Genomic DNA, 14,232 nt, shown 5'->3' on the forward strand with positions numbered 1-14,232 from the left:
GGCTTCCGCGAAGTGCATTCGATTGTCACAGTGGCCCGAGAGCCCGAGTCGCTGGGTGACGAGGAAGGCGTGTTCCACTCACCAGATCTGCCCGATATTGACCAGGGAGTGGTAGAGAATCCAGAGAATGGTCATGAGGATCATGTTGGCACAGCCGGTCACCAGGATGAACGCTGAAACCACCAGGCCCAGCGCAGACAAGCAATCCAGGATGGAGTCCATGTTGCCCCAGTCCAGGAACCAGACCAAGGTTGGTGCATAGCTCAAGGAATCCCAGTCAATTTTCCCTTTGAAGTAGCGTTTGACACTCGCCAGGTACACCGCGCTCGGTAACAGTCCCTTGTCTCCGATTAACTGCTTATTTTGCTGGAAGGCCACCAAGAATGCCACGACTGCCGGGGAAAGACACAAAGGGAGAACGTAAAACCCAGGAAAACAGGGTCCGCTGGATCTCGGGAGCCCCCAACCCTCCCCAAAAGGGTGGGTCTGCATTGGTTGGCGAGTGGAGAGCCGTGCAGGTGGGTGGATGGAAAGATGGGCGAGTGGATAGATAAAAATAAATGAATGAATAATAATAACCACGATAACAATAATAATGATGGTGATGGTACTTGTTAAGCAGTTACTATGTGACAAGCACTGGGGAAGATTCAAGTTAATCAGTTTGGACACAGTCCCTGTCCCACATTGGGCTCACAGTCTAAAAAGGAGGTAGTGGGATTTAATTCCCATTTTACAGATGAAGTAACTGAGGCACAGAGAAGCTGAGTGACTTGCTCTAGATCACACTGCAGACACATGCCAGAGCCGAGATTACAATCCAGGTCCTCTGACTCCCAGGCCCGTGCTTCTTCCGCTCGCCTATGCTGCTTCCCACGGATGGCTGGAGAGTTGGGCAGGCTGGTGGACGGAGAGGTGGGCAAGCGGGTGCATGGAGAGGTGCATAAGCAAATGGATGGAGAGGTGGGTAAGCGGGTGGATAGAGGGGGAGCAGGTGGGTGGATGGAGAAAGGAGCAGGCGGGTGGATGGAGAGGTGAGCGGGCGGGTGGATGGAGAGATGGGTGGGTGGCAAGTCAGAGAGGCACAGAGAAGTTAAGTGACTTTCCCCAAGTCTCACAATGGGCAAGTGGCAGCGTCGGGATCAGAATCCAAGTCCTCTGACTCCTAGGCCCGGGCTCTTTCCCCTAGACCAAGCTCCTATGGTGAGGGTCTGGTGGCCTCCGAGAACCACCAATTCCCATCTGATGTTGGTAATGTTGGTATTTGTTAAGCGCTTACTATGTGCCGAGCACTGTTCTAAGCGCTGGGTTAGACACAGAGGAATCAGGTTGTCCCACGTGGGGCTCACAGTCTTAATCCCCATTTTACAGATGAGGTAACTGAGGCACAGAGAAGTTAAGTGACTTGCCCAAAGTCACACAGCTGACAAGTGGCCGAGCAGGGATTCGAACCCATGACCTCTGACTCCAAAGCTCAGACTCTTTCCATTGAGCCACGCTGCTTCTCCAACCACGGCTGGAGATTCAGTGCAGACTTCCCAGGAATGAGAGTGGAGAGGGTCTGGCTGGGGTGAGAAGGGATTAAAGGGGAAGGAGAGGGAGAGGAAGAGGAGGGGCATTCCATGTGGACAGACCATGGCGGCCTGGTTCCTGGCACCTCAGCCAATCCCCAGGGCCGAGCGCTAAAGTCATAATTTTCTAAATGGCACTTCCGGGTCCAACAGAATTAACTCATCTCCAAAACGATCTCAAATCCGGCAGCGGGGGATGAGCTCGGCCCCCCAAGCTATCGGATCTTTGGTTTGAACACCAAGAGATTCAGTGAAACTAAAATTGAGGATTTTCCTTCCCAGACCGCAATACCCGTCTCTCAGTTATTTCAGGACTAACTCTCCATTTGCCAAGAATCAATCTATCGATGGCATTTATCGAGAGCTTCCTAATAATTGGGGTATTTGTGAAGTGCTTACTATATGCCAGGTACTGTACTAAGCTACGGGGTGGACACGAGCTAATTAAGTTGGATACAATCCCTGCCCCACATCAGGCTCCCGGTCTTAATCCCCACTTCACAGATGAGGTAACTGAGGCTCAGAAAAGTGAAGCGACTTGCCCAAGGTCACACAGCAGACGAGTTGTGAAGCCCGGATCCTAGGCTCTGGGGAGAGTCTGAGATGAGGGATCCGTTGACCCGTTCCCTGCCCACAGAGAGCTTACAGTCTAGAGTCGCATCTTGAACGATGTTTCAAGGAACAAGGAGACCCCACTGTTTGGGCAGCAAAATCGGTCCCCAAAGAGCAGTTGGGCGGCTGTTGAACCTACTCTCGGGCCATCGAACCCGAGGGCCCAACAGCAGGTCACAGGAAAGCCGGCTGGTCCGCTCCTACCAGCCGGCGGCAGGAACGTCCGGGGACAGCCGGCCCAAAAGGTGGTCAGTGTTTCTGTCTGCCAGTGGAGTGTCTGACGGGGGCGGGGCCTTAGGGGGTTGGGGGGAGGCGCGGAGGGGCCGGGCACTGAGGGGGCCGGAGAGGGCAAAAAGGAAGAAGAGAATACAAAAGCACCTCGTGCTAACGCTCTGGAGACTCACAGGATCTAAGCTAAATGGATCTGTCACTTGTTAAAGCTGAGTGGAATTGAGCTTTAAGCACTCCGTTCCAGTCCGTCAGAAGGCTTTCAAGTGGAGAGCGGGGAAAGGCGGTGTTGAGGCCAAAGACAACCCTGCAGGGATGCACTCCGCTCCACCCGTGACGGCTTCGGGACGGGTTCTTCAGGAGACTGGCACAGGACAAACCGGCACATTTAAAGACTTGAACCAGTCGATCGCTAGAGCGCCTGCCTACCAGGTGCGGAACACTGTACTGAGCACTAGGGAGCGGACATCCGAAGGGAGATGCGAATTCTCGGCCCGTGTCGAGGGGTTTACGTTCTAACTGGGGAGACGGGCAGACAGACCAGATTATTTAAAAGTACTGGATCGGGAGTTGGTGGTCAAGGTTGGGCTAGTCACCCCCAGTAACCCCCATGGAGCCAGTGACTATTACGGAAGGGGGCCACCCTGTCTCCCCTCCCCCGAAGCTGGATTTCATCCAGGTTGGTGAATTCTGGTCTTACTAACCGAAGTCAGACAAGAGAAGCAGCGTGGCTTAGTGGATAGAGCAAGGGCCTGGAGTCAGAAGTGTCCTGGGTTCGAATCCCAGCTCTGCCACTTGTCTGCTGCGTGACCTTGGGCGAATCACTTCACTTCTCTGTGCCTCAGTTACTTCATCAGTAAAATGGGGATTAAGATTGTGAGTCCCAAGTGGGCCGGGGATTGTGTCCGGCTTGATTACCTCGTATCTAACCCAACGCTTATTAATAATAATGTTGGTATTTGTTAAGCGCTTACTATGTGCCGAGCACTGTTCTGAGCGCTGGGGTAGACACAGGGGAATCGGGATGTCCCACGTGGGGCTCACAGTCTTAATCCCCATTTTACAGATGAGGTAACTGAGGCACAGAGAAGTTAAGTGACTTGCCCACGGTCAAACAGCTGAATTTATAGTGCCTGGCTTATAGTAAGTGCTTAAATACCACAATTATGATTACTACGTGTTCTCACACACACACAGGAGGTTCTGGCCACAGCTTCCCTCCGGTTTCCGTGACAGGAAAGCGTGGGGCGGGGCGGGCCGGACCCAGTGCCACCTCCACGCCGGGCCGCTCCGCGGGCAGATAGCGGATCATAGAGAATGAATAACCTAGAAAGCCCGGCCCAAGCAAGTGAGGAGTTTCTCTCTAGGAGGAGTCTGCCTTGTGAGGCGACTCGTCCCGGGAGCTAAGAGCCCTCCGGCCGGACGGGACTCCGGGCCGACACAGTCCACCCACTCGCGTTCATTCCGTGGGGGGGATTTCGGGGAATCCCTTCCCTCTCAGGATCCCTCGCCCGGAGCCGCTGCCTGCTCTCAAGGTGTTGTGCTCCAGCCCACTCGCCACCCCAGAATCCACCAAAACCTCTCCCGACGGACGCCCCGAGAGAATAGGAGCCAGTAGAGGGGTATTGGAGTGCTAGACGAACGTCTTTTTTTCCTTTTTTTTTTTTTTTAATAAACTAACGCCTTTTACTGAAAAGCTCATAAAAGCCAGCAGACCGTTTCATTAGAGTTAGGGAGGACTGAAAGCGGAGAGGGAAAGAACAAATCGCCCATAAAGTTTGAGAACCAATGGACACTCAAGAACAAGTGAGGCAATATGTAAGGCCTTTGGGTCCCATTTTTCTCCTCCAGCTCTCCAAAGAGCAGAAAGGAAGTTTGCATGGAAAAGGACCTAATCGTATAACGAATACCGTAACAACAACAAGTTAGACTGTAAGCTCATTATGGGCAGGGATCATGTCTGCTAAATATGTTGTACTGTACTCTCCCAAGCACTTAAAACAGTGCTTTGCACTGTAACCTGGTTGTGGGCAGGAAATGTGTCTGTTTATTGTTATACTGTATGTTCCCAAGTGCTTAGTACAGTGCTCTGCACACAGTAAGCGCTAAATAAACACGATTGACTGACTGCTCTGCATATAGTAAGTACTCGATAAATACCACTGGTTGATTGAGCATCTCATTATGTGGAAAAGTCCCCGCTAAAAGCTCCAGCCCAGGGTTGACAGACCGCGGTCCATAACCCACTCTTCAGAGACGGCCGACCAGATTCACCTGCAAAGTCTCCCGGACCGAGAGCCGCTCATCGGTCGAGAAGTCCTAGCCCGGCCCCTCGGCCAGATGCAGTGGTGACAAGGAGGGGTGGGCGAGGGGCCCAGGCAGCCATGCAGAGAAAGTACCAGCCACAGGATGCGCCTTACTGTGGATGGGACGTGACCACCGGCAGCCCGGCTGGGGATCCCGGGCCCAGGTCTGCGCCAGAACCGTGCACTCCCCGCGACGGGCTTCCGGTCAAACACCGGTGTCCCCCGCGACTCTCAGAACGCCATCCTGGCACCAAGTAAGTGAGAGAGCTGGCTTGGGCAGAAATGGGCTCCGTCTCAGGCAGAAATGGGTTCCGTCTGGGGCAGGTGGCCACCGCACTCCTCCGGGAACCACAGGGGGCTGGCACGCCACGGCACGCCCAGGACTTCGGTGCCAGTCAAAACGGAGCCTGGTGGCCTCCTGGACTCTACGCACCGTGGGCCGACAGCAGCCTACCCCAGCGTGGAGCCGGGTGGGGGCACCGAGGTCTCCGGTCGGAAAGGACTTCAGCCCCGAGCCCCCGAGCCGAGAAATTAATGCTGGCTCCTGGGGCCGGCACCACTCACGCTCTCCGCTCCTCACCCGGAGGGTTCCCTCTGAGACTTAGAGTAAAGCCAAAGAGCAGACGGGCAGCGGGGGTGGGTGGCCCCCGACCCACCTCACATAAGTGGAGAGTCAGACTACCAGATGCGGGGAGGGCTCCTCAAAATCTCTACCATCAAACACTCGACCTGAGAGGGCACGGGTCCCGCTCCCATCCCAGAGCAGGCCGGGCCGCTCGGTCTGCCCCATCGGTCCCCGGCGGCTGGGGCTGGGAGAGGAACCAGGCTGAGGGCCCTTCACCCCGGGGCTCAGGATCGTCCTTCCCCACAGCCAACTACTGAGTACAGTACTCTGCCCATAGAAAGCACTCGATAAAGAAATTGATAAATCCAAGCAGGCCTTTGACTCCTGTCGAAATTCTCCCCAAGTCCTCAAGTCATGGGATCGTGACACACACTGGGCGTCAGTTTTCATGCCTAAGCCCACCCAATTGGACGAATCTTGTTCTCAAGCAATCTCAGAGGCGAGGCCGTCCACGGTGACCCCTTCTAGTGAGAGTGCCGCCGCCCACCCCCTGCCAGGCACAGGGAGCTCAGAGAACCCAGTGGACCTCTTTCCTCCAAGTCCAAATTCCATCATTATGGTTCCAGGTTGAGTTTTCAAGAGGTCCTCTCCTGTTCCTATTCGGGGTCCCCTGAGGGTCCGGGCCGGGTCTTTCGGCCCTCATGTGAGGGTAAATACCAGGCCCACACAAGTCGTCCCAGCAGCAGACGTTCAGCCCTCAAGAAACAAAATTTGGGGAGCATTGGGTATCCAGCATTCATTTATTCAATCATTCTATCATTTATTGGGCACTTACTGTGTGCAAAGCTCTGTACTAAGCACTTTGGAGAGTACGCTTTAACAACAAATGGACATATTCCCTGCTCACGACAAGCTCAGTCTAGAGGGGGAAATATTTACATACATAAACAAATAAACAAATAAATAAATAATTTAAAGATAGGTACATATGTGCTGTGAGGATGGGAGAGAGGATGAATGAAGGGAGCAGGGGGTGGGGTTTCTGGCTGGGGAGCTGTAAGGAGGGGGGTGGTCCACAGAGTCGATGGCGGCCAAGAGATCTAGGAGGATCGGGGAAGATTTGAGTCCATTGGCCTGGACCGTGAGGAGGCCACCGGTGAAGGAGCACACCGGCAATGCTCCCGCTTCAGAGACACATACGCCGTCAGATCATACGATCTGGGAATCGCACTGCCAGCAGCACCGTGTAGGGTGACACCACATAAAGGCAAATGCCACAGATACCCCAGGCAGATCCTGAAGATCAGGGAGCGTCCAGTACCTAGAAAGCCATTCCAACCACTTAAGATGCCCCACAGACACAAAAGGCACCGACATCGCTCAGAAAGCGGCCACCGCGGTTTGTCTAAATACTGCGAGCCGTCCAAGGCCCCCCAACCCTGCATCAAACTCGCAGGGTCCCGTCACGCCAGCTGGAATCGGGAAGGGCCGAGAGCGATGACCGACGTGTGTGGAAAAGGGTTCGGGAACGAGAAGGGAAAAGACATCAACACCTAGGAAAAAGAAGCCAGGAAGGAGCGAAGGCAAGGGAACGTAGGCAAACTCAAATAGCTACGGTCAATGTGCCGAGTCCCCACTCTCTTCTGCTTCACCCTGACTTGTTCCCTTCATTCATTCCCCTTCCCAGCCCCACAGCACTTACCTCCATAGCTGTCATTTATTTATTTCTATTAATCTCCATCTCCCCCTCCAGACTGTAAGCTCGTTGTGGGTAAGGAATGTGTATATTTATTGTTATATTCTACTCTCTCAAGCGCTTAGCATAGGCCTTTGCACACAGTGGGCGCTCAATAAATACAACTGAATGAATGAATGAGTCCTCGCGAAGAATAAAATATCTGCTTGGCTTCCATCCGGTTCTGTTCCTGGGGGTTGGACGCTGCCGCTGGAGCGGTGTCAGCAGGGGTTGGGGGCAAGGAGGGGGTGTGAGATCTCAGGAGGTCCTCGGTCAATCCGAAGGCCCCTAATCTCGGGCCACTGTTTCCTCCCACCGAGGCTCCGCACCGTCTAGAAGGAAGGAGGAGGCTCATCGGGCTCTGAGGCCTGGGGCCAGCTTACCGCGACGGGCGATCATCTCGTTACATTCTGCTTTTTCTCAGGGATTCCGGATCATTCCGGCAGACTGGCTGCACGCGGTCTCCTCAGATAAAACCCTCCCCGTCACCTCCAAACACGTCCATTAATGGAAAGTCAGAGAAAGAAGATGGCAAAGCCAAGTGGTGACTGTTCAAGAGCCAGGTCCAATCGTGTGCTCAACCCCAAGGGCTGGAAACCGTTTCCCACCGAATTTACGAACGCTCCCCACTGGGATCGAAAGTCCGCCAGACTCAAGCAACAGCCCCATCGCTCCCTGGCTGCCGTGCTTCCTGTGGGCAGAGGAGACCCTGGGGTCTTTGGGAGTGGAGAGATTCCTAAGAAAAGCTCACACATCTAAAAATCACAAAAACCACCTTCTTCTGGGATTTGGGGGCTCTGGAAAGAAGTGACAAGTTTTCTGCAGAAGAAGTGGGACCCTCAGCGGACACGGCGAAACCCTCAAGGAGACCGAGTAAGACACAGAGGAGGCACCAAGCAAAACTATCTGAATTAACATATCAGTTCTCTATTTTCATCTAACTACAATAAAGCGAAAGTACGTTTCATGAGCAGGCTCGTGGATCTGCCCGAAAAACCTCCATCTCTCTACAGCCACGAGAGGAGGAGATCGTTGTTCCGATGACCCTTGGCTTCTCCCAAAAGAGACTTGTCACCTCATCTCTCCATTGTCACTTTTGACCGGACGCTTCATTGCTTCCAGAGGTCGGCTTAAAGAGGAGAACGTCGGGCAAATCGGGCTCCAGGTTCGATCTGCAGCCCAGGTGAATGCACCGCCCGCCTACTCGGGGGCTCTAAGTCCTTCGAGGTCATAAAGGGCCTCCCCCACCCCTGCCCACCCCCGTGGTGCGAGTGTCTCGAGGGAGGGGGGAGGGGGCCACAGCTGCACCGGGCCATGCCAGATGTGCGGCTTTTGTGCTGGGAACCGGCCCCTCTGGGCACCGTGCCTATGCCCCCGGCCCGTCGCCAGGCAGGACCCCGTGCAGCTGTTGGCTCTGAAGGGTTCTCAGTCAGTGGGTCAAATCTGGATTCCAACCAAATCCCTGAGGTGAAAAGTCAAACTTCATCTGCTGATGAAATCATGCAAGCTGCTCCCCCTCCCACCTCGCGGGTCCGGGCCGGAGACGGGGTTGAAGGGCGAGCGGCCGGGGGCGGCGGACTCTGGGGAGCGAGGGACTCTGGGGCCTCGCGCGGGGGGCGGCCGCTGGGGGACGACCGCCCGAAAGGCTCGGCATCCGAAACGCCGCTCGGCCCCCCCACCTCAAAAACCGCCCTCCCGCTCCACAGCAGGCAATTGCTCCCGATCCACCCGACCGGCACACAATTCTCCTCTCCCTTTCTCCCTCCCCACCTCCCCATCTCTGTCTCTCTCCCCATCCCTCCCCCCTTCCCATCCAAACCCATTCTGTTCTTCCACTACCATCGAGCCGGCAAGCTTGGCTCCTCTCGAGCCAAGCTTTTTTGTTAGTTTTTGTTTCTGATACTTATTAAGCGCTGACTACATTTCAAACACTGTTCTAGGAGCTCGGGTAGGTACAAGTTAATTAGGTTGGACACGGTCCCTGTCCCACGTGGGGCTCAGAGCCTAAGTATGAGGGAGAACAGGTACTCAACCTCCATTTTACAGTTCAGAAAACTGAGGCACAGAGAAGTTAAGTGACTTGTCCAAGGTCATCCAGCAAGCAACGGGCAGAGCTTGGATTAGAACCCAGGTCCTTCTGAGTCCCAGGCCTATACTCTTTCCATTAGGCCACGCTGCTTCTCGCTGGGCCTCGCTCTCATCTCTCCACCCACTGACCCGTAGCTCCCGCTCTCCTCTCTGCCTGGAGCTCCCTCCCACTTCACAACCGTCTGAATACAGCCTGCCCCATCTTCAAAGCCCTCCTGAAACCCACCTCCTCCAGGAGGCCTGCCACTTGCCTGCTGTGTGGCCTTGGACAAGTCACTTAACTTCTCTGTGCCTCAGTTACTCCATCTGTAAAATGAGGATTAAGACTATGAGCCCCATGGGGGACAACTGATTACCCTGTACCTACCCTAGTGCTTAGAACCATGCATGGCACACAGTCAGCGCTTAACAAATACCATAATAATTATTATTACATATCAACTTTCCTAAACAAGCATTTATTTTCTCGTTATCCTGCAGAACCGCTGCTAATCCCAGCTGCAAAATGTTCTGCCGCTCTATCATCTTCCTGACTGGATTGGAAGCTCCCTGAGGGGAGGGACCACCTAAGCACCTAGTACCGTAGGCATCTGATTGACACTGGTACTGGGAACATTACCCCAAGAAGTTTCTATTACCGTTTTCAAAGAAGAATTTCCCAAAGGGCAAAACAACCTGGATTCAGAACCTGTAACTCTCCCAGAATACTTTGCCAAATACCTTGCCAAAGGTAGCATAGCCTATCACAAAGAGCAAAGGCCTGGGAGTCAGAGTCTAAATCCAGCTCTGCCACCTGTCTTCTGTGTGACCCTGGGCAAGTCACTTAACTTCTCTGTGCCTCAGCTACCTCATCTGCAAAATGGGGATTCAATACCTGTTCTCCTCCCTACTTAAACTGTGACCCCATTTGGGAACTGATTATCTTCTTTCTACCAGTACTTAGTTCAGTGCTTAGTACGGTGTGCCGGTAGGGTGGGTCGGGAACATAGTAAACGCTTAGCAAATATCACAATTCTTCTTATTATTAAATAAATAAATAGTATCGATCAATTACCAATTCAAGAATCCCCACTGGTGCAATCCAACTATATAAAACAGTTGTCCACAGTCCACCCAATAACTTCTACGAGGAATGATCTCGATGCCAAGATAACTATGAACTCCGGCGGAGAATTTGGCCCAGAGAAGGCGAGGTTGGTTCGCCCTTAGTCCTGGGCCGTGGGGATTAGGAAGGCGAGGCTTTGGGAAATGCTGCTCTTGAGAAGCAAGCAGAATGGCCTAGTGGATACGGCACGGGCCTGGGAGCCACAAAGACCTAGGTTCTAATTTTGGCTCCACCACTGGTCTGCCGCGCCACCTTGGCCAAATCACTTCACTTCTCTGTGTCTCAATTACCTCATCTGTAAAATGGGGATTAAGACTGTGAACCTCATGTGAGACATCTCCTCCAAGAAGCCTTCCCTAACTAAGCCCTCCTCACTCCCACCACTCTCCCTGCCTTAACAAATCTTTGCTTAGGTGTTGTGTTTCACTCTTCTGTGTCATATGTCCTCCACATTCAAGCTGTCTCTAAATCGTGCTGGTTCTTGCTCTACCCAGTTTCTTAATTTTTTTAAAAAATTAAAAATGCTTACTATATGCCAGGCACTGTTCTAAGCATCGGGGTAGTTACAAGTGAATCAGGTTGGACTTCTCCCACTCCCTTCTGCGCCGCTCTTACTTGTTCCTTCATTCATCCTCTCTCCCATCCCCACGGCATGTATGTATATATCTGTAATTTATTTATCTATTTAAATATTTACATTAATGTCTGTCTCCCCCTTTAGACCGTGAGCTTGTTGTGAGCAGGAATGTGTCTGTTCGTTGTTATACAGTATTCTCCCAAGCGCATAGTACAGTGCTTTGCATACAGTAAGCGCTAAATATGACTGAATGAATGACAGGGACTGTGTCCAACCTGATTATTTTGGAACTACCCCAGGGCTAAGAACAGTGCTTGGCAAAAAGTGCTTAACATCTACCATAATTATTATTCAACCACCAACCCACTCACTGTTCCTGCATCTGATCAGTCTGGTCACCAAACCCTAGCTCATGTCCTCTGGCAGTGGAAAGAGCCCGGGCTTGGGAGTCAGAGGTCATGGGTTCGAATCCCGGCTCTGCCACTTGTCAGCTGTGTGACTGTGAGCAAGTCACTTCACTTCTCTGTGCCTCAGTTCCCTCATCTGGAAAATGGGGATTAAGACCGTGAGCCTTACGTGGGACAACCTGATTACCCTGTACCTTCCCCAGCGCTTAGAACAGTGCTCTGCACATAGTAAGCGCTTAACAAATACCAACATTATTATTATTATATCTGACAGACGATCACTCTGCTCATCTTTAAAACCTTATTAAGAGCACATCTCCTCCAAGAGGCCTTCCCCGACTAAGCTCTCCCTTCGGTGTCACCAATACACTTGCATCTGTACACTTGATTCATCCCCACACTCGGCTCCACAGCTCTCAAGTCCAGATCTGTAATTCTCTCCGTGAACACTGCAAGCTCCTTGTGGGCAGAGAACGGGTCTACCAACTCTGGGGTATTGACCTCTCCCGAGCATTTAGTATAGCGCATTTAGTGCATTTAGTATAGTGCTCTGCATGAAATAAATGAGCAATAAAAACCACTGACGGACTGAGGGGGCTGAGAGTAGGGCAGAGAGGTTGGGGGGACCGAGATGAGGGGGGCAGGTCTCCCGTCCTCGGGGATAAAGCCCAACTGAGGGTTGGGGGGCCAGGCTGGGGATGCGGTGGCGTGGGGAGCCAAGATAGGGAGCAGGTCTCACGCACTTGGGGCTGGAGGGGGGCTGAGGGTTGGAGGGTTGAGGTGAGAAGTTTGGGGCGGGGGGTGTCGAGATAAAAATAAATAAATAATGGTACTTGTTAAGCACTTACTAGAGGCTGTGTGGCTCAGTGGAAAGAGCCCAGGCTTGGGAGTCAGAAGTCATGGGTTCAATTCCCAGCTCTGCCACTTGTCAGCTGTGTGACTGTGGGCAAGTCACTTCACTTCTCTGGACCTCAGTTACCTCCTCTGTAAAATGGGGATTAACTGAGAGCCTCACGTGGGACAACCTGATGACCCTGTATCTCCCCCGGCCCTTAGAACAGTGCTCTGCACATAGTAAGCGCTTAACAAATACCAACATTATTATGCGCCAAGCACTGCTCTAAGCACTGAGGTAGATACGAGTTAATCAAGTTGGATACAGTCCGTCTTCCGCAGAGGGCTCACATTCTTCATCCCCATTTTACAGATGTGGTAACTGCGACCCAGAGAAGTGACTTGTCCAAGGTCACACAGCAGGCACGTGGCAGAGCGGGCGTCAGGCCCCGGGTCCTTCTAAGCATCACAGTGATGATGGCATTGACTGAGCGCTTTCTATGTGCCCAGCAGTGTCCTACGTGCTGGGGTGAACAGAAGGTCATGAGGTGGTCCACTGTGGGGCTCACGGGCTTCCTCCCCATCTTACAGGTGAGGGAACTGAGGCACGGGGCAGCGTGGCTCAGTGGAAAGAGCCCGGGCTTGGGAGTCAGAGGTCATGGGTTCAAATTCCGGCTCCGCCACTCGTCAGCTGTGGGACTGTGGGCAAGACATTTCACTTCTCTGGGCCTCAGTTACCTCCTCTGTAAAATGGGGATTAACTGTGAGCCTCATGTGGGACAACCTGATGACCCTGTCTCTCCCCCGGCGCTTAGAACAGTGCTCAGCACACAGCAAGGGCTTAACAAATACCAACATTATCATCTGTAAAATGGGGGTTAACACTGTGAGCCTCACGTGGGGCAACCTGATGACCCTGGATCTCCCCCAGCGCTTAGAACAGTGCTCTGCGCAAGTGAGAAGCGGCGTGGCTCAGTGGAAAGAGCCCAGGCTTGGGAGTCAGAGTTCATGGGTTCGAATCCCGGCTCTGCCACTTGTCAGCTGTGTGGCTGTGGGCAAGTCACTTCGCTTCTCTGGGCCTCAGTTACCTCCTCTGTAAAATGGGGATTAACCGTGAGCCTCACGTGGGACAACCTGATGACCCTGTATCTCCCCCGGCGCTTAGAACAGTGCTCTGCACATAGGAAGCGCTTAACCAATACCAACATTATAGGAAGCGCTTAACCAATACCAATATTATTATTACCAGGGGCGGGCTCTATCCACTGAGCCAGGGTGGGGGCAGGTCTACCCTCGGGCTGGGGGTTGGGAGTCGGGTTGGGGGGCGGGCTGGGGGCGGGGCTGCCTGTCGGTCTGTCTCCCTCGGGACAGAGGGGGCGGGGGGTCTTGTTGGGGGGAAGGGCAGGGGAAGGGCAGGGGAGGGAGAGGGGAGGGGGAGGGTCCCTTCCTCCCTCGGGGCAGGTGGGGTCTCCCGGCCTGGCCTTGCCTTGCCTTGCCCTGCCCTGCCCTGCCCGGCCGGTCCCGGGCCCCCGACTCACAGTAGACGAAAGCTAGTGCTCTGAGGAGCACGATGCGGGTCAGCCAGAAGGTGCCCGGCCGGAGAAGGAGGCGGAGGCGGGGTCGGGGCCTGGGGGGCTCCCGGCCGGGGTCTCCCGGCGCCTCCGGCCGCGGGGCGGCCGCTCCGCCGCGCCGCTTCCTCGGGGGCTCCGCAGGAGCCGCCATACTCGGACCCGAGCCGAGCGGAGCCGAGGGCAGCCGAGCCGACCCGAGCGGAGCCGAGGAGACCCGAGCCGACCCGAGCGGAGCCGAGGGCAGCCGAGCCGAGCCGAGCCGAGCCGAGCGGAACGGCGCATGCGCTGCCCACGGGGCCGGCCCGCCCCCACCCCCCGGCCCCCCGTGCTCGGCCCCCTGGGGGAGCAGTGCGCACGCGCGCCCGCCCCCACCGTCTCCACCTGCCCGCGACGCTCCAGCCTCCACCTGTGCTAGGGAAGCCGCGTGGCTCGGCGGAAAGAGCCCGGGCTGGGGAGTCACAAGTCAGGGGTTCGAATCCCGCCTCTGCCACTCGCCAGCTGGGTGACTGTGGGCAAGTCACTTCACTGGGCCTCAGTGACCTCATCTGCAAAAGGGGGATGAAGACTGGGAGCCTCACGAGGGACAAGCTGATGACCCTGTCTCTCCCCCAGCGCTTAGAACAGTGCTCTGCA

At 54.4% G+C, this 14,232-nt stretch overlaps 1 protein-coding gene across 1 annotated transcript in view; it reads right to left on the bottom strand.

Moving 5' to 3' along the window:
• Window positions 1-13,753, bottom strand: part of LMF1 (lipase maturation factor 1) — a 207,977-nt gene extending 194,224 nt beyond the window's left edge. The window contains exons 1-2 of the mRNA XM_029054660.2: window positions 13,567-13,753; window positions 83-392 (exon numbers count right to left, since the gene is read on the bottom strand). Coding sequence (XP_028910493.1) covers window positions 83-392; window positions 13,567-13,750 — 494 coding nt within the window. The 5' untranslated portion in view covers window positions 13,751-13,753. The remainder of the gene's footprint in view (window positions 1-82; window positions 393-13,566) is intronic.
• Between the last annotated feature and the right edge of the window lie 479 nt (window positions 13,754-14,232).

This window comes from Ornithorhynchus anatinus, chromosome 2 (genome assembly GCF_004115215.2).
Source record: "Ornithorhynchus anatinus isolate Pmale09 chromosome 2, mOrnAna1.pri.v4, whole genome shotgun sequence".
Taxonomy (NCBI): Eukaryota; Metazoa; Chordata; class Mammalia; order Monotremata; family Ornithorhynchidae; genus Ornithorhynchus; species Ornithorhynchus anatinus.